Genomic DNA, 26,676 nt, shown 5'->3' on the forward strand with positions numbered 1-26,676 from the left:
TGCAGTCATCAGCGAACATCCCCATTTCTGACCTTATGTTGGAGGGAAGGTCATTGATAATGCAGCTGAAGATGGTTGGGCCTAGGGTACTGCCCTGAGGAACTCCTGCAGCGATGTCCTGGGGCTGAGATGATTGACCTCCAACCACAACCATCTTCCTTTGTGCTAGGTACGACTCCAGCCAGTGGAAAGTTTTCCCCCTGATTCCCATTGACTTCAGTTTTACTAGGGCTCCTTGATGCCACACTCGGTCAAATGCTGTCTTGATGTCAAGAGCAGTCACTCTCACCTCACCTCTGGAATTCAGCTCCTTTGTCCATGTTTGGACCAAGGCTGTAATGAGGTCTGGAGCCGAGTGGTCCTGGCGGAACCCAAACTGGGCATCAGTGAGCAGATTACTGCTAAGTGCTGCTTTATAGCATTGTCGATGACACCTTCCATCACTTTGCTGATGATTGAGAGTAAACTGATGAGGTGGTAATTGGCCGGGTTGGATTTGTCCTGCCTTTTGTGGACAGGACATACCTGGGCAGTTTTCCACATTGTCAGATAGATGCCAGTGTTGTAGCTGTACTGGAACAGCTTGGCTAGAGGCACGGCTAGTTCTGGAGCACAAGTCTTCAGCATGACAGCCGGGATGTTGTCGGGGCCCATAGCCTTTGCTGTATCCAGTGTGCTCAGTCGTTTCTTGATATCGCTTGGAGTGAATCAAATTGGCTGAAGGCTGGCTTTTGTGATGGTGGGGATCTCAGGAGGAGGCCGATATGGATCATCCACTTGGCACTTCTGACTGAAGATGGTTGCAAATGCCTTAAGCTTGTCTTTTGCACACATGTGCTGGGCTCCACCATCATTGAGGATGGAGAAAGTCTTGTTTCCATACTTATGGGATCCAAATTATTGATTGCTAAGATTTTTTCCAATTATATCTATCAATTTTCATAACTGAACTTCAGCCAAATCCATCCCCAAACCATAATGGATAGAGCTGCCTCAGTCAAAAATACAACTATTTCAGCATCTCAACAATGAGTTAATGGGCTGTTTTGAACATTCAGTACTGTAACACTATAAATGCAGAGAAAAGTTGCACTTACTGCTTTCTGTATACTAGGTCATGTTTTACAGCAAGGTTATATTTCATCAGTATTACAATGCTGGCACATATCTTCCAATAAACAAAAATGTGGATGTAAAGATAGATTTTATGAGGATAATGCTATCAAAAGCTTTATCATCACATTTTAGATATGTATAAAGAACTATATTTATTTCAATGCACAAGATTCATATTTTAAGAAGTGAATTGAACAAATGACCACTCTGGATAACATCTACATTTCTGCACCTGGGGTCTGTTGTGCTGAATTGAGGAGGTTACCATTGGTTTCATTTCCAAACAGAATGCCAATAAGTTTGGTGCATGCTCGTGCATGTATTCATGATGAATCCATTTCATATTTCTTTTGTTCACATCAACTCATTGACTTAGCAATAAATATCATTCCATTTGGCAGTAAAATGCCCTGATGAATTTATACTTAATTCTCATTACGGGTTTTAAAGATGGCAATTACCTGTGGAGAGAAGCAAGGATAGCCAACTTTCCAGCCTCTTCCAGTATCTCTCCTCTGCAATCTACCTCTGGGGTGATTCTGCTGTCACTCGAGCCAGCTCTAAGTTGTTGGCAACTGCTTCTCCTCCTCTGCTCCCATGGTCACCTCTGGTATATCCCAGAGATAAATCCTTGGCCCATTCTTGTTCACTATCTACATGCCATCACGAAGCATGGAATCAATTCCACATGTATACTGATGACACTCAGCTTTACGTCAGTGTCTCCTGCAATGACCCAAAGGTTGGTGCCACACACTCAAAATTATAGGCCGAGAAATTCGGTTTTGGCGCAGCGAGGGCTTTAGCGCCGGAAGTTAGTGCCGGCGCTAAGTCCCCCTGCGCGCGCCAAAAATTCAGTAGCGCCGCGCCCAAACGGCTGCCAGCGCTACTGAGGGGTCTCGGCGCCTCAAAACTGGCGCCACGCGCCACATTGTGGCGCTATTCCGGCGCTGCGGCGCCCGCTGCGATGCGGCAGGCTCGGGAAGTGCAGGCCTCCTCCTTCCGTTAAGGAGGAGCTGCCTGCACCCGGCCGCGGCCCGCGATAATCTTTTTAAAAATGAGCCCGGCACCTCGGACAAGTGCCGGGCTTGCTTCTGTTCCGGGGGGGGGGGGGGGGGGGGGAAGTCCAGGGAGGGAGCTGCGGCCAGGCGGCCGGCGGGAAAGCGGCCGGCCGCCGCGGGGCCTTTAATGCGCCGGCGCAAAGTTCTGTAAGGCACCTCTGCCAGAACGTTGCTTGCGGCTGCCACGGGCGAGGCGGCCGCAACTCAATTTCCGAGTTCGGGCGGGTTACCATGGCAACCGGGACGCTGCGCACACCGATGATGTCATCGGTGCCGGCGCAGCGCTACCGGCCTAACGCCGATTTAGGGCCCCTGTCAATTTCTAAACAGGCCATAACTTCGGCGCTAGGCCCTCTAGCGCCTCAAAAGCGGCGCTAAGGCCAGTGAATTTCTAGGCCATAATGTATATACCTTTAAGGGGGGAACTACTTTTTACAGCTCATGTATACTGTAGTACCGGCAGTGACCACACCTGTATATAGCACTGAGTAGTAATCTGTACAGTTCAGTTCCAGAGTGAGCCACGTTGAGTAAACACCTGTTGTACCGTTCTCCTGCAGTCTGTGTCTTACTACTGACGGACACAACATTGGCGACGAGGCAAATTCGATCCTACCTGCAACTCTGCATCACCTCCCAGGGATTCGTTCCTGGAGACCAATAGATTGGAGGTCAAGGCCAGAGACACGGGCGTCGACCACAGGCAACCACCCAGTCATCCAGCAGAGACTCGAGAATTGCGGGGGAGGCTGTTGAGAGCCAGGCTTGGCGTTCCAGTCGCGGTGGTCCAGCGAAACGGGCTGGCAACAGGTAGTGCGCAGACCCTTCCCGGACAGCGGCGGGCTAGAGCCTGACCGAGCGGCACAGCAAAGGGCCGAGCAGTGTCGACGGAAGAGAGAGAGGACAGAGCGCACAGGGCGCAGCCGGTGTTCAGGGGCCAAGCAGCGTTGAGGAGAGGGAGAGAGATGCGCAGAAACCCGCGAGGCGCCGCCATTGCCATGAGGACCACCGAGAGCGGCGTTGGCAGCAGCGCAGGAGAAGCGCGCGAAACCTACAGGGCGCCGCCATTGCCACGAGGACTGCCGAGAGCGGCGTTGGCAGCAGCAGGGGAGGAAGGAAAGCGTGGGAGACGCCATTTTAAACCACACCCAAAATGCCGAAGAGTGGCAGTATCACCGCATTTGACAATGAAGTCGAAGATTGGACTACATATGTCGAACGAAGAGAGGTATACTGCAAGGCAAATGAGGTGTCAGATGACAAGAAAGCGCCGGTATTGTTAAATTTAATGGGTGCAAAGACGTATGGCTTATTACGAAATCTAGTAACCCCAGCGAAGCCAGTGGAAGAGGGTATTGGAGACATAGTGACGATACTACAGGAACATTTAAACCCCACACCGCTGCTGATAGCAGAAAGATTCAAGTTTCACAAACGGAACCAGCATAAGGATGAAAGCAATGCTGAATATTTAACAGAACTGCGCAAACTATCGAAACACTGCCAGTTTGGAACGGGACTGGCAGATACCTTAAGGGACAAGTTTGTGTGTGGGCTTCAAAGTGAAGGAACCCAGAAACGGCTTTTATCTGAAAAGGACCTTACGCTGGACAAGGCTTTCAGCATTGCGGTATCATATGAAGCAGCAGCACAGGGCGCTGCAGAGATACAATGGAGACCGCAAAAATATGGCACAAACGAAATATCATACAGAACAGAGAAGTGCTATCGCTGCGGCAGAACAACACACGACCACAATGATTGCTGGTTCAAAGACAAAGTGTGCAGACAGTGTGGAAAAGTAGGACACATAGCACGAGTCTGCAGGTCGGGAAAGAAAACCAGCAATAAGAAATCTCCAAAAGAAAAGTACAAGAAGGTACATAAGGTGACGGAGAATAGTTCAGACGAACAAAAGAGTGATACCGACTCCGAAAGCAGGGAGCTGAGTTGTCTGAAACTACATAATGTGATCAAAACGGAGGATCACCGAACCATTTGGGTCACTCTCAAGATAGCAGGAGTCCAGGTAAAAATGGAATTGGACACAGGATCAGCCCTAACAGTCATAAACCGACGGGACTACGAGCGGCTATTCTCACACATACCCTTGAGAGGCACAAAAATTGTCTTGAAGACGTACACGGGGCAAAAAGTCTACCCCAAAGGAAAAATAAGGGTGACCGTTATATATAACGGTAAGGAAACACCAAAACTAGACCTGTATGTATTGCAAGATGGAGGACCACCATTACTGGGACGTGAATGGATCCGGAAAATACAGCTGGATTGGCATTCCATACAAGCACTGACTGTGGCTGCCAAAAAGGATGACGACGTCACACCTGGGCGACTGTCAAAGGTCCTAACCGACGCGCAAGAAGTGTTCCAGCAAGGACTCGGAACACTAAAAGGCATGACAGCAACAATTAAAATCGAAGAAAACGCAAGCCCAAAATTTTTTAAGGCCAGACCGGTACCTTATGCGATCCGCCCAGCCGTCGAAGCAGAGCTGGAGAGTTTGGAACGTTCAGGAGTACTGTCCAAGGTAGACTGGAGCGAGTGGGCTACACCCGTCGTCCCTGTGATGAAAAAGTCGTTGAGCAGCACGCCTGCGGAACCAAGGAAGGTTCGCGTCTGTGGGGACTTTAAGGTAACAGTGAACCCAGTCCTTCACACCGTGCAATATCCACTTCCGCGGATTGAAGATATTTTCGCCTCGCTATCTGGAGGGGGACGCTTCACTAAGATTGATCTGGCCCAGGCGTACCTGCAAATGGAGGTAGAAGAAGCATCAAAAAAATACCTCACAATCAACACCCATAAAGGTCTCTACCAATACAACCGGCTGGTATTCGGGGTAGCATCAGCACCGGCTATTTGGCAAAGGGCAATGGAACAAGTCCTGCAAGGGATCCCAGGGACCTAGTGTTATTTGGACGACATCCTGGTCACAGGCGAAATTGACAGTGATCACCTCGCCAACCTGGAGCAGGTGCTCACTAGATTGAAGGAATATGGGCTCCGAGCTAACCGCCCCAAATGCCAGTTTTTTAAAAAACAGATCTCGTATTGTGGCCACGTTATCGATAAAGAGGGGTTACATAAGTCCCCAGAAAAGATTGAGGCAGTAGTCAAGGCTCCAGCACCGGAAAACGTGTCACAACTGAGGTCGTTGCTCGGGCTGGTAAACTACTACCATAAGTTCTTGCCAAATTTGTCTACAATACTACACCCACTGAACACTCTACTGCAAACTGGAGTGCCATGGAAGTGGAGTGACGAATGTAAACGAGCTTTCCAGAAGAGCAAAACACTAATCACATCGAAAGAGGTATTGGCCCATTTCAACCCAGCACTACCAATTCGGCTGGCGTGTGATGCGTCACCCTACGGCATTGGAGCGGTGCTGTCGCACAAATTCTCGGACGGCTCAGAGGCCAATAGCCTTTGCGTCACGATCACTAACCTCAGCCGAGTGTAACTACGCCCAGATTGACAGGGAGGCCCTCAGCCTAGTGTGGGGAGTGAAAAAGTTCAATCACTATCTGCACGGGCAGAAATTCACCTTGCTGACTGACCACCAGCCTCTTGTCTCCATTTTTAATCCGAAGAAGGGCGTTCCGGTGATGACTGCGCAACGACTACAAAGATGGTCACTCTAGGGGCGCACCACTATGAGATTGAATATAAGGGCACGAAACAGCATGGAAATGCTGATGGGCTATCACACCTGCCACTGCCTACTGCGGAGGAAGCACCAGCAGTGGATCCTGTCGAAATATTTAATTCGACTATAGTTGAATACCTACCGGTAACTAACGCTCATATAGAAAAGGAGACCCGAAATGACCCGACACTGTCTCGGGTATATGATTTGGCAGTGAAGGGATGGCCAGCACATAGCGACTCACTGTTGCCAGCATTCTCGACAAGAAGAGAACAGCTGTCAGTGTGCCGGGGGACCTTGATGTGTGGATCCCGAGTGGTAATTCCACCCAAGTTAAGGGATAGAGTGCTCAATGAGCTTCATGAGGGTCATCTGGGAGGGGTAAAAATGAAAAGCCTTGCCAGGGCTTATGTGTGGTGGCCGGGAATCGATAAACAAATCGAGGACCTGACCAAGAGCTGCCCAGGATGCCAGAAAGTCCAAAATGCACCACCACAGGCCCCTCTACACCCATGGGAGTGGCCCTCATCTCCATGGCAACGGGTGCATATTGATTTTGCTGGTCCATTCATGGACTCAATGTTTTTAATAGCCGTGGATGAGCACTCGAACTGGCCTGAGGTCATCAAAATGTTCTCCACCACCACGGAGAAAACTATTGCAGTCCTACGGACCATTTTTGCCAGGAACGGCTTGCCAGAACAGATTTGCTCCGATAACGGACCACAGTTTGTGTCCGAAGAGTTGCGGAGGTTTATGAAGAAGAATGGGGTAAGGCATTACACATCCGCCCCGTATCATCCAGCCACAAATGGATTGGCTGAGAGGTTCGTACAAACCTTTAAGAAGGCAATAAAGGCTATGTACAATGACAACATTCCGCTGCAGCATAAGGTGGACAATTTCCTGTTCGCCTACCGGAATGCGACACATGCAGTCACCAACCAGGCCCCGGCCATGATGTTCTTTAACCGAAGGTTAAGATCTCACCTGGATTTGCTCAGACCAAACGTACGAAGAGAGCCAACAAGGAGCTTCAATGTAGGGCAACCAGTCTTGGCCCGCGACTACCGAGCAAAGGCTATGAGCCCCGACAACATCCCGGCTATCGTGCTGAAGACTTGTGCTCCAGAACTAGCCGCGCCTCTAGCCAAGTTGTTCGAGTACAGCTACAACACTAGCATCTATCCGACAATGTGGAAAACTGCCCAGGTATGTCCTGTCCACAAAAGCAGAACAAATCCAATCCGGCCAGTTACCGCCCCACTTGCCTGGATGAGTGCAGCTCCAACAACACTCAAGAAGCTCGACACCATCCAGGACAAAGCAGCCTGCTTGATTGGCACCCCCTCTACCACCTTAAACATCCACTCCCTCCACCACTGGTGAACTGTAGCTGCAGTGCGTACCATCTACAAGATGCACTGCAGCAACTCGCCAAAGCTTCTTCGGCAGCACCTCCCAAACCCGCAACCTCTTCCACCTAGAAGGACAAGGGGAGCAGGCGCATGGGAACACCACCACCTCCAAGTTCCCCGCCAAGTCACCCACCATCCTGACTTAGAAGTATATCACAGATCCTTCATCGTCGTTGGGTCAAAATCCTAGAACTCCCTCCCTAACAGCACTGTGGGAGTGTCTTCACCACACGGGCTGCAGCAGTTCAAGAAGGCGGCTCACCGCTACCTTCTCAAAGGCAATCAGGGATGGACAATAAATGCTGGCCTTGCCAGCGACACCCACATCCCATAAACAAATTTAAAAAAAGTAGAATCAAGGGTGGGAGTATTTTCTAAGCCCCCAAACAGTAGCAATACCATTGGACAGAGTATTAATCAATAAATAATAGGAGCTTGTAACAAAGGTAATACAATAATCATGGGCCACTATAATCATCATAGAGACTGGGCAACTCAAATTGGCAAAGGTAGTCTGGAGGATGAGATCATGGAATGAATTTGAGACAGTTTCCTAGAACAATATGCCATGGAACCAACCAGGGAACAGGCTATTTTAGATCTTGTATTGTGCAATGAGACAGGGTTAATTAGTAATCTCATAGTACAGGATCCTCTGGGGAAGAGTGATCGTAATATGATAAAAATTTCACATTGAGTTTGAGGGTAAAATACTTCAGTCGGAAACGAGAGTCTTGAACTTAAATAAAGCGAATTACATAGGTATGATGGGCAAGTTAGCTAAGGTAGATTGGGAAATTAGATTAAAAGGTATGACGGTAGATCAGCAGTGGCAAACATTAAAAAAAAATTCCAAAATTCTCAGCAAATATACATTTCATTGAGAAACAAAAACTCCATGGGAAAAGTGATCCATCCGTGGCTAACTAAATGAGTTAAGGATAGTACAAAAGCAAAATACTGCAGATGCTTGAAATCTGAAATAAAAGCAGAAAATGCTGGAAATACTCAGTAGGTCAGGCAGCAACTGTGGAGAGAGAAACAGAGTTAACGTTTCAGGTCGATGACCTTTCATCAGAACTGGAAAAAGTTAGAGATGTAACAGATTTTAAGCAAGTGCAGGGGCAGGGAAAGGGGGGAGGGGAGGAAAGAACAAAAGGGAAGGCCTGTGATAGGTGGAAGGCAGGAGTGATTAAATGACAAAAGGTATGACAGTACAAAGCAAAAGGAGATGGCAGTGGGACAGGTAAAGAAACAAAAGATGAGTCTAGATAAGGTGTAAATAGGGATGGCAGAATCATTAACAGCTGCCATGTGAAAAAATAGGGGCAGAGGATATGGTCTGAAATTGTTGAACTCGATGTTGAGTCCAGAAGGCTGTAAAGTGCCTAATCGAAAGATGACGTGCTATTCCTTGAGCTTACGTTGACTTTCATTGGAACAGTGTAAGAGGCAGAGGATGGCGATATCAGAGTGGGATTGGAGCAGAGAATTAAAGTGACAGGTGACCAGAAGCTCGGGGTCACTCTTATGGACTGAATGGAGGAGTTCCACAAAGCAGTCGCCCAATCTGAGTTTGGTCTCCCTAATGTAGAGGAGACATTGTGAGCAGTGAATACAGTATACTAAATTGCAAGAAGTACAAATAAATCACTGTTTCACCTGGAAGGAGTGTTTGGGGCTGTGGACAGTGGGAAGGGAGGAGGTAAAAGGGCAAGTGTTGCATCTCCTGCGCTTGCATGGGAAGGTGCCTTGAGAAGGGAAGGAGATGTTGGGGGTGACTGAGGAGTGGACCAGGGAGTCGCGGAGGGAGCAGTCCCTTCGGAATGCTGAAAGGGGAGGGGAGGGGAAGATGTGATATAATAGGGATTACTGAGACATGGCTCCATGGGTGACCAAGGCTGGGAATTCAACATCCAGGGGTATTCAATATTCAGGAAAGACAGGCAAAATGGAAAAGCAGGTGGGGTAGCAATGCTAGTTAAAGAGGAGATTAACACAATAGTAAGGAAGGATATTAGCTCTGATGTGGAATCTGTATGGGTAGAGCTGAGAAGTACCAAGGGGCAGAAAACGTTAGTGGGAGTTGTATACAGACCCCCAAACAGTAATGCTGAGGTTGGGGATGGCATTAAACGGGAAATTAGAGATGCGTGCAATAAGGGCACAGCAGTTATCATGGGCGACTTTAATCTACATATAGATTGGGCTAACCAAATTAGCAACAATACTATGGAGGAGGAATTCGTGGAGTGTATACGGGATGGTTTCCTGGACCAATATGTCGAGGAACCAACTCGAGATCAGGTCATCTTAGACTGGGTATTATGTAATGAGAAAGGATTAATTAGCAATCTTGTTGTCCGAGGCCCCTTGGGGCGAAGCGATCATAGTATGATAGAATTCTTCATTAAGATGGAGTGAAGTATTTGACTCAGAGACTAGGGTTCTGAATTTAAATAAAGGAAACTACGATGGTATGAGGCGCGAGTTGGCTAGGATGGATTGGGGAACGTTACTTAAAGGTTTGATGGTGGATAGGCAATGGCAGACATTTAAAGATCGCATGGATGAACTACAGAATTTGTTCATCCCTGTTTGGCATAAAAATGAGACAAAGAAGCTAACTCAGCCGTGGCTAACAAGGGAAATTAGGGATAGCATAAGATCCAAGGAGAGGACAAATAAATTGGCCAGAAAAAGCAGCAAATCTGAGGGCGGGGAGCAGTTTAGGATTCAGCAAAGGAGGACAAAGGGATTAATTAAGAGGGAGAAAATAGAGTATGAGAGTAAGCTTTCAGGGAACATAAAAACTGATTGTAAAAGCTTCTATAGATATGTGAAGAGAAAAAGATTGGTGAAGTCAAGCATAGGTCCCTTGCAGTCAGAATCAGGGGAATTTATAATGGGGAACAAAGAAATGGCAGACCAATTAAATATATACTTTGGTTCTGTCTTCACAAAGGAGGACACAAACAACCTCCCAGAGATGTCGGGGAACATAGGGTCTAATGAGAGGGAGGAACTGAATGAAATCAGTATTTGTAGGGGAATGGTGTTAGGGAAATTGACGGGATTGAAGGCAGATAAATCCCCAGGGCCTGATAATCTACATCCTAGGGTACTTAAGGAAGTGGCCCTAGAAATAGTAGATGCATTGCTGGTCATCTTCCAAAATTCTATAGACTCTAGAACAGTTCCCATGGATTGGAGGGTAACTAATGTAACCCCGCTATTCAAAAAAGGTGGTAGAGAGAAAACGGGGACTTATAGACTGGTAAGCCTGACATCGGTAGTGGGAAAATGCTAGAGTCCATTATAAAAGATGTATTAGCAGAGCACTTGGAAAACAGTGACAGGATCGGACAAAGTCAACATGGATTTACAAAAGGTAAATCGTGCTTGACTAATCTACTGGAATTTTTTGAGGATGTAACTGGTAGAATAGATAAGGGAGAACCAGTGGATATGGTGTATTTGGACTTTCAGAAGGCTTTCGATAAGGTCCCGCACAAGAGATTAGCGTGTAAAGTTAAAGCACATGGGATTGGGGGTAAGGTACTGACTTGGATAGAGAACTGGTTGGCAGACAGGAAGCAAAGAGTTGGAATAAACGGGTCTTTTTCCGAGTGGCAGGCAGTGGCTAGTGGGGTACTGCAGGGATCGGTGCTAGGACCCCAGCTATTCACAATATATATTAATGATCTATTCACAATATATATTAATGATCTCCAAGTTTGCAGATGACACAAAGCTGGGTGGGCATGTGTGCTGTGAGGAGGATGCTGAGAAACGCCAGTATGATTTGGGCAGGTTGGGTGATTGGGCAGATGCATGGCAGATGCAGTATAATGTGGATAAATGTGAGGTTATCCACTTTGGTGGCAAAAACAGGAAGGCAGATTATTATCTGAACGGCAATAGATTGGGAGAAGGGGAAGTGCAACGAGACCTGGGTGCCCTTGTGCACCAGTCGCTGAAGGTAAGCATGCAGGTGCAGCAGGCGGTTAAGGCGGCAAATGGTATGTTGGCCTTCATAGCGAGAGGATTCGAGTACAGGAGCAAGGATGTCTTGCTGCAGTTGTACAGGGCCTTGGTGAGACCACAGCTTGAGTATTGTGTGCAGTTTTGGTCGCCTTATCTGAGGAAGGATGTTCTTGCCTTGGAGGGAGTGCAGCAAAGATTCACCAGACTGATACCTGGGTTGGCAGGAATGATGTATGAGGAGAGATTGGGTCGACTGGGCTTATATTTGCTGGAGTTTAGAAGAATGAGAGGGGATCTCATTGAAACTTATAAAATTCTAACAGGACTAGACAGACTAGATGCAGGAAGGGTGTTCCCAAGGGCGGGGGAGTCCAGAACCAGGGGTCACAGTCTAAAGATAAGGGGTAAGCCATTTAGGACTGAGATGAGGAGGAATTTCTTCACCCAGAGAGTGGTGAACCTGTGGACTTCCCTACCACAAAAGGCAGTTGAGGCCAATTCATTAAATATATTCAAGAAGGAGTTAGATATATTTCTTAAGGCTAAAGGGCTCAAGGGATATGGGGAGAAAGCAGGGACAGGGTACTGAATTTGGATGATCAGCCATGATCTCATTAAATGGCGGAGCAGGCACGAGGGGCCGAATGGCCTACTCCTGCTCCTATATTCTATGTTTTCTATGTTTCTATGTGTTTGGTGGTAGGATCACACTGGAGTTGGCGGAAATGACCGAGGATGAATATTGGGTGACCGCTTTGCGGAACACCTCCATTCAGTTCTCCCCACTTTCGCTGCCCTTGCACTTGCATAAAATCTGTTACATCTCTAACTTTTTCCAGTTCTGACTGATCTGGATTCCCACAGGTGCTTGACATTATAGACTGCACACTCGTAGCCCCACATGCTCCTGATCACAAAGCAGCACTGTTTCTCAACAGGAAGGGCTGCCTTTCATTCAATGTTCAACTTGTTTGTGATCACAGGCACCGAGTCATGCAGGTCTGTGCCCGGTTTCCTGGCAATAGTCACGATGCTTTCATACTGTGTCAGTCTTCAATTCCCCGTGTTCCACCCAGTCCATTGGGTGGCAGGCTGGCTGCTGAGGGACAAGGGTTATTCCCTCTCCAACTGACTCATGACTCCTCTCAGGATCCCGGGCATAGACACAGAGCACTGATTATAATGAGAGCCATGCAACAAGAGTTCTGATTGAGCAAACCATTGTCATCCTGGAACAATGGTTTTACCATTTGGACAGCAAGGGAGGAGTCCTTCAGTACAACCCAGAGTGAGTGTCAAGATTTATAATCATTTGCTGCATGCTTCAAAATCTTGCAATATAAAGGGAATTTGCCCTTTAGCTTCCTGAGGAGGAAGTGGAGTGGGAAGATGAAGAAGAGCATGAGGAACTGGATGGTGCAGAGGAAGAGCACTGTCCAGCTGTGCTACAAACTGCTGGAGCTGTAAGGCAGCAAATTACTGAGGAGAGATTCTCCCCTCCCAGAGTCCCAGAGCTCTTTTCATCTGGCCCAGTCCTGATACCCACCATATCATTGCCCTCAACTGTACAATTTCATGAGTAGTCCTACAGGTCTGTGCTGGTTTTCTGGCAATAGTCAGGTTTCCTGACGAAAGGGGATTGACCTGAAATGTTAACTTTGTTTCTCTTTCCACAGATGCTGCCTGACCTGCTGAGTATTTCCAGCATATTCTATTCTTATTTAAGTTAAGGATAGTATTAGATTAAAAGAAGATGCTTATAATGTTGTGAAGAATAGTAGTAAGCCTGAGGATTGGAAGAGCTTTCGAAACCAGCAAAGGATAACCAAAAAATTGATAAAAAGAAAGAAAATAGAATGAGAGTAAACTAGCAAGAAATATAAAAACCAGAGTGTAAGAGTTTCTACAAGTATGTAAAAAGGAAGAATAGCGAAAGTAAACATGAGTCCTTAGAGGCTGAGTCAGGAGAAATTATAATGGGGAATAAGGAAATTGCTGAGATTTTAAACAAATATTTTGTATCTGTCTTCATGGTAGAAGTCACAAAATGTATACCAAATATAGTAGAAACCAAGGGGCTAATAAGAGTGAGGAACTTAAAGTAATTAATATCTGTAGAAAAAAAGTACTTGAGAAACTAATGGGACTAAAATCCGACAAATCCCCTGGACCTGATGGCCTACATCCTAGGGTTCTAAAAGAGGTGGCTGCAGAGATAGTGGATGCATTGTTTGTGATCTTCCAAAATTCCCTCAATTCCAGAATGGTCGCAGCGGATTGGAAGGTAGCAAATTTAACCCCACTATTCAAGAAAGGAAGGAGAGAGAAAACAGGGAAAGACAGGAAAATGCTGGAATTGGGAAAATGCTAGAATCCATTATTAAGGAAGTGGTAACAGGGCACTTAGAAAATCATATATGATTAGGGAAAGTCAACATGGTTTTATGAAAGGAAAATCATGTTTAACAAATTTATTAGTGTTTTTTGAGGATGTAACTAGCAGGATAGATAAAGGGGAACCAGTGTATGTAGTATATTTGGATTTCTAAAAGGCATTCGATAAGGTGCCACATAAAAGGTTGCTACACAAGATAAGGGCTCATGGGGTTGGAGGTAATATATTAGCATGGATAGAGGATTGGTTAACAGACAGAAAACAGAGAGAAGGAATAAACAGGTCATTTTCCAGATGGCAGGCTGTAACTAGTGGGGTGCCACAAAGATCAGTGCTTAGGCCAAAGCTATTTACAATCTATATTACAGGAAACTTTGTGCTATCCGGCACCGACGGGACCGAGCTGTTGCCGTCCCATCAAAACTGCCGGGCAAACCAGCGCTAATGTTGAAACATACGGAGATTTTGAGCTCCGTATCTGGCAACAAACCCTGTTGCTTAGCAACAGCTTCTAAACAGTCGGCCGTACCTTCCAAGCGTCTCTGTAGCTTAGCAACAGCTTCAGCGAGACCTTGCAGAGCCTGACTGGTGAAAAAAAAGCAACAAAAAGAAAAAAAACCTAACGAAACGGCTCCTGATTTTTGCCGGTGGCTCGAGCATTCCGGACAGTTAACCTCCGGATAAACCAAAGTTTCCTGTAATGACTTAGATGAAGGGACCAAGTGCAATGTATCCAAGTTTGTTGACAATACAAAGCTAGGTGGGAAAGTAAGCTGTGAGGAGGATAGAAAGAGCCTGCACAGGGATATAGACAGGTTAAGTGAGTGGGCAATAAGGTGGCAAATGGAGTATAATATGGGGAAATGTAAGGTTATTCACTTGGTAGGAAGAATAGAAAAACAGGATATTTTTTCAATGGTGAGAAACTATTAAATATTGGCGTTGAGAGAGATTTAGGTGTCCTCGTATAGGAAACACAGAAAGTTAGCATGCAGGTACAGCAAGCAATTAGGAAGGCAAATGGCATGTTGGCCTTTATTGCAAGGGAGTTGGAGTACAAGAGTAAGGAAGTCTTACTACAATTGTACAGGGCTTTGTTGAAACCACACCTGTGCACAGTTTTGGTCCCCTTATCTGAGAAAGGACATACATGCCTTAGAGGCAGTGCAACGAAGGTTTACTAGATTGATCCCTGGGATGAGAGGGTTGTCCTATGAGGAGAGATTGAGTAGATTGGGCCTATAATCTCTGGAGTTTAGAATAATGAGAGGTGATCTCATTGAAACGTACAAGATTCTGAAGGGGATTGACAGGGTAGATGCTGAGAGGTTGTTTCCCCTGGCTGGAGAGTCTAGAATTAGGGGACATAGTCTCAGGATATGGGGTCGGCCATTTAAGGCTGAGATGAGGAGGAATTTCTTCACTCCAGAAGATTGTGAATCTTTGGAATTCTCTACCCGAAAGGGCTGTGGATGCCGAGTCCTTGAGTATATTCAAGGCTGAGATAGATAGATTTTTGGGCTCTAGGGGAATCAAGGGATATGGGGATCAGGCGGGAAAGTGGAGTTGAGGTCGAAGATCAGTCATGATCTTATTGAATGGCAGAGCAGGCTCGAAGGGCCATCTGGCCTACTCCTGCTCCTAATTCTTATGTTCTTATTTTGTATCACAGGAACATATTTGTGCAAACATATTAAACCCAAAGGTATAATAAAAGGGAAATCTCCATCATCAATAACGACGGAGCGCACCACCCAAGTACAAAAGACAAGACTGAAGTGTTCACAACCATCTTCAGCCAGAAGTGCCAAGTGGATGATCCATCTTAGCCTCCTTCTGAGGTCCGCACCATCATAGATGCCAGTCTTCAGCCAATTCAATTCACTCCACGTGCTATCAAGAAACGGCTGAGCGCACTGGATACAGCAAAAGCTATGGGCCCCGATAACATCCCATTTGTAGTGCTGAAGACCTGTGCTCCAGAACTAGCCGTGCCTCTAGCCGAGCTGTTCCGGTACAGCTATAACATTGGCATCTAGCCAACAAAGTGGAAAATTGCCCATGTGTGTCCCGTAGACAAAAAAAGGAAAAATCCAATCCGGCCAATTACCACATGTATACTCTAGAGTGTAACCACCTCCGCTTGACATTCTATGGCATTACCATCGTCGAATCCCCCATCAACATCCTGGGGGTCATCATTGGCCAGAAACTTAACTGTACCAGCCACATAAATATTGTGGTTACAAGAACAAGTCAGAGACTGGGTATTCTGTGGCAAGTGTCACACCTCCCGACTCCCCAAAGCCTTTCCACCATCTACAAGGCACAAGTCAGGAATGTGATGGACTACGGTCCACTTGCCTGGATGAGTGCAGCTCCAACAACACTCAAGAAGCTCGACACAATCCAAGACAAAGCATCCCGCTTGATTGAAACCCCATCCACCAGCTTAAACATTCACTCCCTCCGCCACCAGTGCACCATGCTGCAGTGCATACCATGTACAAGATGTACTGCAGCAACTAGCCAAGGCTTCTTCAATAACACCTCCCAAACCCGCGAAGTTCCACTCCATGTCACACACCATCCTGACTTGGACATATATCGCCGTTCCTTCATCATCACTGGGTCAACATCCTGGAACTCCCTCCCTAACAGCACTATGGGAGTACCTTCACCACACGGACTGCAGCGGTTGAAAAGGCAGCTCGCCACCACCTTCTCAAAGGCAACTAGGGACCAGCAATAAATGCTGGCCTTGCTAGCAATGCCCACATACCATGAATGAATTTTAAAAAGATACTTACATTTTAAAAGCATGAAAAAAATGACTCTTCACTTATGTGATGCTCTGTATGTTGCTGCATTTTTACTATAAACTTCAGTATTAATGGATTAACGTCCATTCAGTAGACATTCTCCACCTAATACAAACTCGCAGCTCATTGAAAATGACCATCACTAATAATTTTTCAATATACTCTATGAAACAAGGACAGTAATTTTTTTTAAAAAGTGACAAAGAAAATGCACCTGTTCTCTAATTATCGTTAGCTCAGACACAATTTTCTCCACACTGCTGTCACGGTCTTTTTTGTCTTTTCCAAAAGCTGGGTTGTGCAAATTAACTTCTTTCATAGCTAGCAGATTCTGTCCACTGTATTTCCTAACCTGTAAATTCAAGAAGAGATCTAAAATATACATTTAATGTTTTTGTTGCAGAAGGCTAATAAAACATTACAATAAAAGGAATAGCTTACCTTAAAAACATTTCCAAACGCTCCACTTCCAAGATAGTCTAAAATGGCATAATTACCGATAAATTTTGTTGGAGCTTTATTTTGGTTAACTCCTTCAATATTTTCAGTGATTTGTTTTAGTTCATCAGTCTAGACACAAAATTGCAAGACAAGTTACAAACTTTCTGTGGAAAAACTGAACCTTGAAAATATCCAAGAGTAATCAGAGTTCTTCACTTACAGGTAAAGAGTTCAACTTAGTTACCAAGTTTTCATATGTATGGATGTCACGCGCATAATGTCCAACATCAATGAACATCTCAAACATATCTGGAGGAAATAACCTGCATTAAAAAATCTCATTAGTGAGAGTCAATCATAAGAATTTTGATATTCAACAAGTGAAACAAACCTATAGAACAGAAAAAATATGCACCATTCTTCTATGATCAGTAAAATCCATGGGGGCTGTTCATGTATAGTTAGATATTAAGAAAGTCTTGCTGTAGCAAGTACTCAACCTACTCTAATGAATGTGATGCCATACACTAATTGAAGTAAAGGGCAGCAAATGAAGTGCAAAGCCAAATTGGAAAGACAATCACATTTCTCAGAGACTAAACTGTTTATTTTGGTCAAGTATTCAAGTTAAAGGTACCCTTTTTAACACAAAATCTATTCCCTGAACCAGAGATCCAGTCAAGGAAGCTTGGATCATGATAATGGATTAAAGGGCTGATCTTCCTTTCCTAACACTGTCCAGAAGCAATTATTGCAGAGTGCTCCAGCAGACTAAAAGTGAAAAAGCAAAATATTGCATATGCTGGAAATCGGAAATAAAAACAGAAAATGCTGGAAAATACTCAGCAAGTCAGGCAGCATTTATAGACAGAGAAACAGAGTTAACATTTCAGGTTGATGACCTTCCATCACTACAAGTGTATGAGGGACAAGTTGGCCATGGTAGATTGGGAAACTACACTAAAAGGTATGAAGGTGGACATACAATGGCTAACATTCAAGGAAATAATGCATAATTTGCAACAAACATATACTCCTCTAGGGCATAAAAGCCCAAAAGGAAAAGTGATCCAACCATGGCTAACAAAAGAAATTAAAGCTAGTATTAAATCAAAGGAGGAAGCTTATAAAGTTGCCAGAAAAAGCGGTCAGCCTGAGGATTGGGATCGTTTCAGAAATCAGCAAAGGGGGACCAAGAAATTGATAAAGGAAAAATAGAATATGAGCAGAAACTAGCGAAAAATATAAAAACAGATTGTAAAAGCTTCTATAGGTATGTGAAAAAGAAAAGGCTGGCGAAGGTAAATGTAGGTCCTTTACAGTCAGAGACGGGAGAATTTATAATGGGGAATGAGGAAATGGCAGAGAAATTAAATAAATACTTTGTTTCTGTCTTCACGGAGGAAGACACAAAATACCTCCCAGAAATACGAGAAAACCAAGGGTGTGGCGAGTTTGAGGAACTTAAATAAATTATTTGGTAAAAAAACAGTACTAGCAAAATTAATGGGACTAAAAGTCGATAAATCCCAAGAACTGGATGACCTACATCCTAGGTTTTTCAAAGAGGTGGCCATTGGGATAGTGAATGTGTTGGTTGTCATCCTCCAAAATTCTATAGATTCTGGAACGGTTCCTGCAGATTGGAGGATAGCAAATGTAACCCCGCTATTTAAGAAAAGAGGGAGAGAGAAAACGAGGAACTACAGACCTGTTAGCCTCACATCAGTAGTTGGGAAAATGCTGGAATCTATTATAAAGGATGCAATAACTGGACACTTAGAAACCAATAGTAAGATTGGGCAGAGTCAACATGGATTTATGAAAGGGAAATCCTGTTTAACAAACCTATTGGAGTTCTTTGAGGATGTAACAAGTGGAGTAGACAAAGGGGAACCGGTAGGTGCGGTGTATTTGGATTTTCAGAAGGCCTTCGATAAGATCCCACACAAGAGGTTGGTGAACAAAATTAGGGCACATGGAATTGGGGGTAATATACTAGCATGGATTGAGGATTGGTTAACAGACAGAAAACAAAGAGTAGGGATAAACGGGTCTTTTTCAGGATGGCAGGCTGTGACTAGTGGAGTACCGCAAGGATCGGTGCTTGGGCCCCAGCTATTCACAATCTATATCAATGATTCAGATGAGGGGACTAAATGTAACATTTCCAAATTTGCTGACGATACAAAGCTAGGTGGCAGTGTCAGTTATGAAGAAGCTTCAAGGGGATCTCAACAGGCTCAGTGAGTGGGCGAGAACATGGCAGATGGAATATAATGTGGATAAATGTGAAGTTGTCCACTTTGGTAGAAAAAACAGAAAGGCAGAGTATTTCCTAAATGGTGAAAGATTGGGGAATGCAGATGCTCAAAGGGACCTGGGTGTCCTTGTACATGTGAAAGTGAATGTGCAGGTGCAGCAAGCCATTAGGAAAGCAAATGGTATACTGGCCTTCATTACAAGAGGATTTGAGTACAGGAGTAAAGAAGTCCTACTCCAATTATATAGGGCCTTGGTGAGACCACACCTGGAGTACTGTGTACAATTTTGGTCTCCTCACCTAAGGAAGGATATACTTGCCATAGAGGGAGTGCAACAAAGGTTCACGAGATTGATTCCTGGGATGGCGGGACTGTCGTATGAGAAGAGATTGAGTAAACTAGGCCTGTATTCTCTTGAATTCAGTAGAATGAGAGGGGATCTCATTGAAGCATACAAAATTATTACAGGGCTTGATAGTGTGGATGCTGGGAGAATGTTTCCCTTGGCTGGGGAGTCTAGAACCAGGGGCCACAGCCTCAGGATAAAGGGTAGGCCATTCAGGACTGAGATGAGCAGAAATTTCTTCACACAGAGGGTGGTAAATCTTTGGAATTCTCTACCCCAGAGGGCTGTGGTAGCTCAGTCATTGGGTATATTCAAAACAGAAGTCGATAGATTTCTGATTAGTAAGGTCATCAAGGGATATGTAAATAGGGCCGGTGAATGGAGTTGAGGCAGATCAGCCATGATCTCATTGAATGGCAGAGCAGGCTCGAAGGGCCAAGTGGCCTACTCCTGCTCCCATTTCTTATGTTCTTATGTTCCATCAAAACTAAAAGTTCATCAAAAGTCCATCAAAACTAAAAGTCTCCTGCAGTGCAGAGCTCAGCACCCACACTTGCCCTCAGGCCTAATTAAAATAAAGGAGGGGCCACATGGGTACACTATTAGCCAGAACCATGAAGAGAAAAGGAAGTCTGGGTGCTTCTTTGTCCTTAAAGGCATCAGCACCATTAATGGAGCAGGCACAGATAAAGTCCCTTGGGAGAAAGAATCATACAATCATAGAACGTTTACAGCACAGAAAGAAGCCGTTTGGCCTGTCGAGCCCATGCTGGCTCTCTGCAAGAGCACTTCGGCTAGTCCCACTCCCCCGCCTTTACCCCGTAGCCCTGCAATTTTTTTTCCTTCAGATACTTATCCAGTTCCCTTTTGAAAGCCACGATTGAGTCTGTCTCCACCACCCTTTCAGGCAGTGCATTCCAGATCCTAACCACTTGCTGCACAAAAACGTTTTCCCTCATGTCGCCTTTGGTTCTTTTGCCAATCACCTTAAATCTGTGTCCTCTGGTTCTCGAGCCTTCCACCAATGGGAACAGTTTCTCTCCATCTACTCTGTCGAGACCAATCATGATTTTGAACACCTCTATCAAATCTCCTCACAACCTTCTCTGCTCCAAGGGTAACAACCCCAGTTTCTCTAGTCTATCCATGTAACTGAAGTCCCTCATCCCTGGAACCATTCTCATAAATCTTTTCTGCACCCTCTCTAAGGTCTTCACATCCTTCCTAAAGTGCAGTACCCAGAATTTGACACAATACTCCAGTTGAGGCCGAACCAGTGTTTTATAAAGGTTCTGGAACAGTTCCTGCAGATTGGAAGGTAGCAAATGCAACCCCACTATTTAAGAAAGGAGTGAGAAAACGGGGAACTACAGACCAGTTAGCCTGACATCAGTAGTAGGGAAAATGTTAGAATCTATTATTTGGGATGTGGTAACAGGGCACTTAGAAAATAATAATAGGATTGCGCAGAGTCAACACGGATTTATGAAAGGGAACTCGTGTTTGACAAATTTGTTGGAGTTTTTTGAAGTTGTAACTAGCAGATTAGATATGGGGGAACCAGTGGATGTGGTGTATTTGGATTTTCAGAAGGCATTCGATAAGGTGCCACACAAGAGGTTATTAAACAAAATTAGGGCTCATGGGATTGGGGGTAATATACTAGCATGGATTGAGGATTGGTTAACGGACAGAAAACAGAGTAGGAATAAACAGGTCATTTTCGGGTTGGCAGGCTGTAACTAGTGGGGTACCGCAAGGATCAGTGCTTGGGCCTCAGCTATTCACAATCTACATCAATGATTTGGATAAGGGGACCAACTGTAATATATCCAAGTTTGCTGATAATACAAAGCTGGGTGGGAGTGTAAGTTGTGAGGAGGATGCAAGGAGACTTCAAGGGGATATAGGCAGGCTAAGTGAGTGGGCAAGAACATGGCAAATGGAATATAATGGGGAAAAATGTGAAGTCATCCACTTTGGTAGGAAAAATAGAAAAGCAGAGTATTTTTTAAATGGTGAGAGATGTTGGTGTTCAGAGGGACTTGGGTGTCCTTGTACTCGAATCACTGAACGTTAACATGCAGGTACATCAAGCAATTAGGAAAACAAATGGTGTGTTCACCTTTATTACTAGAAGATTTGAGTATAAGAGTAAAGACATCTTACTGCAATTATGTAGGGCCCTGGAGAGATCACACCTGGAGAATTGTGTACAGTTTGGTCTCCTTACTCTGTTTCCTGTCACTTAGCCAATTTCGTATCCATGCTGCCACTGTCCCTTTTATTCCATTCGCTTCAACTTTGCTGGCAAGCCGATTAGGTGGCACTTTATCAAGCGCCTTTTAGAAGTCAATGTACACCAATTCAATTCAATTCAATTCAATTTTATTTGTCATATATGCAGCAGACGTGTGTACTGCACAATGAAATGTTGATTTTTACGAGTCCTCCCAACATTGGAATAAATATGGCATAACAATGATAAAAATACTAATAGAAATACTAATAGAAAGACAGTAATAATAAATAAAACAGTAATAAATAATAATAAATTAATCGTTCATGAGTCTTATGGCCTGGGGGTAGAAGCTGTTTCGAAACCTGTTGGTACGAGACCGTATGCTTCAGTATCTCTTACTGGACGGGAGCAGGGCGAAGAGGTTGTGGCTGGGGTGACTCGCATCTTTAATGGTTCTCAGGGCCTTCCCCCGGCACCTCTCGGGGTAGATATCCTGCACAGCAGGTAGTTTAATTCCTATAGTGTGTTGTGCAGCTTTCACTACCATCTGTAGAGCCTTGCGGTCTGTGGCGGTGCAGTTGCCATACCAGGTAGTGATGCAGCCGGGCAGGATACTCTCGATGGTGCACCGGTAGAAGTTGGTGAGAATCTGGGGGGGCCATTCCAAATTTCTTCAGTCTCCTGAGGAAGAACAGGCGTTGGTATGCCTTCTTGGTGACAACGTCGATGTGATGTGACCACATTAAGTCCTCCGTAATGAATACACCCAGGAATTTGAAGCTGCTGACCCTCTCCACCTCAGCCCCTTCGATGTAGATTGGGGTGTGTCCCTCCCCCTGCCGCTTCCTGTAATCCACGATCATCTCCTTTGTTTTGTTGATGTTGAAGGAGAGGTTGTTGGACTTGCACCATTCTCCTAGGGCTCTTACCTCCTCCCTGTAGCCTGTCTCGTCGCCATCTGTGATCAGGCCTACAACGGTAGTGTCATCAGCAAACTTGATGATGGAGTTGAAGTTGTGTGTGGCCACGCAGTCGTGAGTAAACAGGGAGTACAGAAGGGGGCTGAGCACACAACCCTGGGGAGCTCCCGTGTTCAGGATCAGTGTGGAGGAGGTGTTTCTGCCTATTTTCACCACCTGGGTTCTTCCCGTCAGGAAGTCCAGGATCCAGTTGCATAGGGAGGTGTTAACCTCACTGAGCTTGTTGACAAGCTTGGAGGGGATAATGGTATTGAATGCTGAACTATAATCAATGAACAACATTCTCACATAGGTGTTCCTCTTATCCAGGTATGATAAGGCAGTGTGCAGTACAGTGGCGATGGCATCATCCCTAGATCTGTTTGGGCGGTAGGCAAATTGGAGTAGGTCCAGTGTGTCAGGTAGTAACGAGTTGATGTGGGTTTTGACCAGCCTCTCAAAGCACTTCATGATGACAGAAGTGAGTGCTATGGGGTGGTAGTCGTTTAAACAGGTTACTTTTGTTTTTTGGGGGACTGGAATAACCGATGTCATCTTGAAGCGGGTGGGGCCTACAGACTGGTACAGTGAACGGTTGAATATATCCGTAAACACGGCTGCCAGCTGGTCAGCGCATGCTCGAAGGACACGCCCAGGGATTCCATCTGGACCGGGTGCTTTGTGGGTGTTCACTCTCTTAAAGGTCTTGCTCACGTCAGTCATGGAGATTGAGAAGACCCGGTCATCCTGAGCCGCGGGCGCCCTTGTAACAGGCCAGTTGTTGTTGGCCTCAAACCGGGCGTAAAAAGTGTTAAGCTCATCCGGGAGAGAGGCATTGCTGGGCATGACACAGTTGGGTTTCCCTTTGTAGTCTGTAATAGATTGTAGTCCACTCCACATCCTTCGCGAATCTGAGCTATGATAGTGTGACTCCACTTTGTCCGTGTATTGTCTTTTTGCATTTTTGATTGTTTTTCTGAGGTCGTACCTTGATTTCTTGTACTCATCCATGTCCCCAGAGTTGAATGCGAAGGACCGTGCTTTTAGCATAGCACGGATATTGCCATTTACCCATGGTTTCTGGTTGGGAAATGTTCGTACAACAATCCTCGGAACAACGTCATCTATGCACTTGTTTATGAAACTAATGACTGAATCTGTATATGTGTTGATGTCATTGTCCGAGGCATTCCGAAACATAGCCCAGTCAGTGGAATCAAAACAGTCTTGTAACATAGCGTCTGATTGATCCGACCAGCGTTGTAGAGATCTCATCACAGGCTTTTCCTGTTTCAGTTTCTGCCTATAGGTGGGTAGCAGCAGGATGGAGTCGTGATCTGATTTGCCGAAGGGAGGGTGGGGGAGGGTCTTGTATCCATCCCGGAATGGAGTGTAAACGTGATCTAATCTCAATCCTTTGTGCACCACGTCAACCACAATGCCCTCATCAACACTCTCTGTTTTCTCATCAAAAAGCGCAATCAAGTTAGTTAAACACGATTTGCCTTTAACAAATCCGTGCTGTCTTTCCTTAATTAATCCACACTTGTCCAAGTGACTGTTAATTTTGTCCCTGATTATCATTTCTAAAAGCTTCCCCACTACCGAGGTTAAACTGAGTGGCCTGTAGTTTCTGGGTTTATCCTTAAACCCTTTTTGGAACAAGGGTGTCTCATTTCCAATTCTCTAGTCCTCTGGCACCACTCCTGTATCTAAGGAGGATTGGAAGATTATGGCCAGTACCTCCACGATTTCCACCTTAACTTCCCTCAGCATCCCAGGATGCATCCCATCTGGTCCTGGTGACTTACCTACTTTAAGTACAGCAAGCCTTTCTAGTACCTCCTCTTTATCAATTTTTATCCCATCCAGTATCTCAACTACCTCCTCTTTCACTACGACTTTGGCAGCATGTTCTTCCTTGGTGAAGACAGATGCAAAGTACTCATTTAGTACCTCAGCCATGCCCTCTGCCTCCACGTGCAAGTCTCCTTTTTGTTCCCTAATTGACCCCACCCCTTCTCTTACTACACGTTTACTATATATATGCCTGTAGAAGACTTTTGAATTCCCTTTTGTTAGCTGCAAATCTATTCTCATACTCTCTCTTTGCTCCTCTTATTTTTTCACTTCCCCTCTGAACTTTCTATATTCAGCCTGATTCTCACTTGTATTCTAAACTTGACATCTGTCATACACGCTCTTTTTCTGCTTCATCTTACTCTCTATCTCTTTTGTCATCCAGGGAGCTCTGACTTTGGTTGCTCTACCTTTCCCCCTCGTGGGAATGTACCTCGACTATACCCGAACCATCTCCTCTTTAAAGGCAACCCCATTTTTCAGTTATAGTTTTGCCTGCGAATCTTTGATTCCAATTTACCCGGGCCAGATCTGTTCTCAACCCACTGAAATTGGCCTTCCTCCAATTTAAGTATTTTTACTCTAGATTGCTCCCTGTCCTTTTCCATAGCTAATCTAAATCTTATGATACTATGATCACTATTCCCTAAATGTTCCCCTACTGACACTTGCTCCACTTGACCCACCTCATTCCCCAGAACCAGATCCAGCAATGCCTCCTTCCTCATTGGGCCAGAGACGTACTGATCAAGAAAGTTCTCCTGAACACACATCAGAAATTCTTCCCTCTCTCTGCCCTTTACACAATTACTATCCCAGTCTGTATGAGGATAGTTGAAGATCCCCATTATCACTACTCAATAGTTTTTGCACCTCTCTTTAATGTCCCTGCAAATTTGCTCCTCTATATCCTTCCCACTAGTTGGCAGCCTATAGAATACACCTAGTAGTGTAATGGCACCGCTATTGTTTCTTAACTCAAACCAAATAGATTCTGTCCTTGACCCCTCCAGGACATTCTCTCTCTCCAGCACTGTAACATTCTCTTTAACCAATACTGCCACCCCACCTCCTTTCTTTCCTTCCCTATCATTCCTGAACACCTTATATCCAGGAATATTTATTACCCAATTCTGTCCTTTTTTGAGCCAGGTCTCCATTATCGCCACAACAGTGGCTATTTGCGCCTGCAGCATACCAATCTTATTTATACACATGCACTGTAAACCTCTCTTAGACCTTCTTGTATTCTCTCTTAGTCTGACCCCACCTAATACCTTACCATTTCTTACTCCAGTGCTATCTGTCTCTCTCAATCCTTTGTGCACTTTGTTTCTCTTTGTAATAGTACATCCTGGTGCCCATCCCTCTGCCAAATTAGTTTAAACCTCCCCAACAGCAGTAGCAAACTCCCCCCCCCCCCGCGATGATATTGGTCCCAGCTCTGTTGAGGTGCAACCCGTCCAGCCTGTACAGGTCCCACCGCCCCCAGAATCTGTCCCAATGTCCCAGGAATCTAAAGCCCTCCCTCCTACGCCATCTCTCCAGCCACACATTCATCTGCTCTATTCTCCTAATGCTATACTCACTAGCTCAAGGCACTGGGACTAATCCGGAGATTACTACCTTTGAGGTCCTGCTTTTTAATCTCTTTCCTAGCTCCCCAAAATCTGCCTACAGGACCTCATCCCTCTTTCTACCTATATCGTTGATACTGATATGGACCACAACCTCTGGCTGTTCACCCTCCCCCCTCAGAATGTTCTGTAGCCGCTCAGTGACATCCTTGACCCTGGCATCAGGGAGGCAACATGCAATCCTGGAATCATGTCTGTGGCCGCAGAAACGCCTATCCATTCCCCTAACTATTGAATCCCCTACCACTATTGCTTTCCCAATCTTCCTTCCCGCCACCCCCCCCACCCCGTTTGAAGTCCTAAATCAAGTCTTAAAACCCAAGCTCATTGGCATTAGACTTAAAGGGTGAACCAATATCGAGTGCAGCTTAATCGCAACTCATCATTGCCGCAGGCTTTTTTCACCACTTAAAGGGGAGGTTCATTCTCACAGATCTCACAGAAACCCCACAGTGCAG

The 26,676-nt window shown here is 45.3% G+C and overlaps 1 protein-coding gene across 11 annotated transcripts in view; it reads right to left on the bottom strand.

Annotated features, from left to right (window-relative positions):
* The window catches only part of nek10 (NIMA-related kinase 10), a 470,337-nt gene that overhangs the window by 227,497 nt on the left and 216,164 nt on the right, over positions 1 to 26,676 (bottom strand). For all 11 annotated transcript variants that reach the window (XR_015078459.1, XM_085988547.1, XM_085988546.1 and 8 more), the window contains 3 exons: positions 17,131 to 17,233; positions 16,911 to 17,039; positions 16,684 to 16,821 (listed from right to left, as the gene is read on the bottom strand). Coding sequence is in view for 10 of the 11 variants with exons in the window: in XM_085988547.1 (XP_085844673.1) it covers positions 16,684 to 16,821; positions 16,911 to 17,039; positions 17,131 to 17,233 (370 nt within the window). In the remaining variant the exon portion in view is untranslated. The remainder of the gene's footprint in view (positions 1 to 16,683; positions 16,822 to 16,910; positions 17,040 to 17,130; positions 17,234 to 26,676) is intronic.

This window comes from Somniosus microcephalus, chromosome 5, assembly GCF_052327205.1.
Source record: "Somniosus microcephalus isolate GS21.2 chromosome 5, FLI_Smic_1.0, whole genome shotgun sequence".
NCBI lineage: Eukaryota > Metazoa > Chordata > Chondrichthyes > Squaliformes > Somniosidae > Somniosus > Somniosus microcephalus.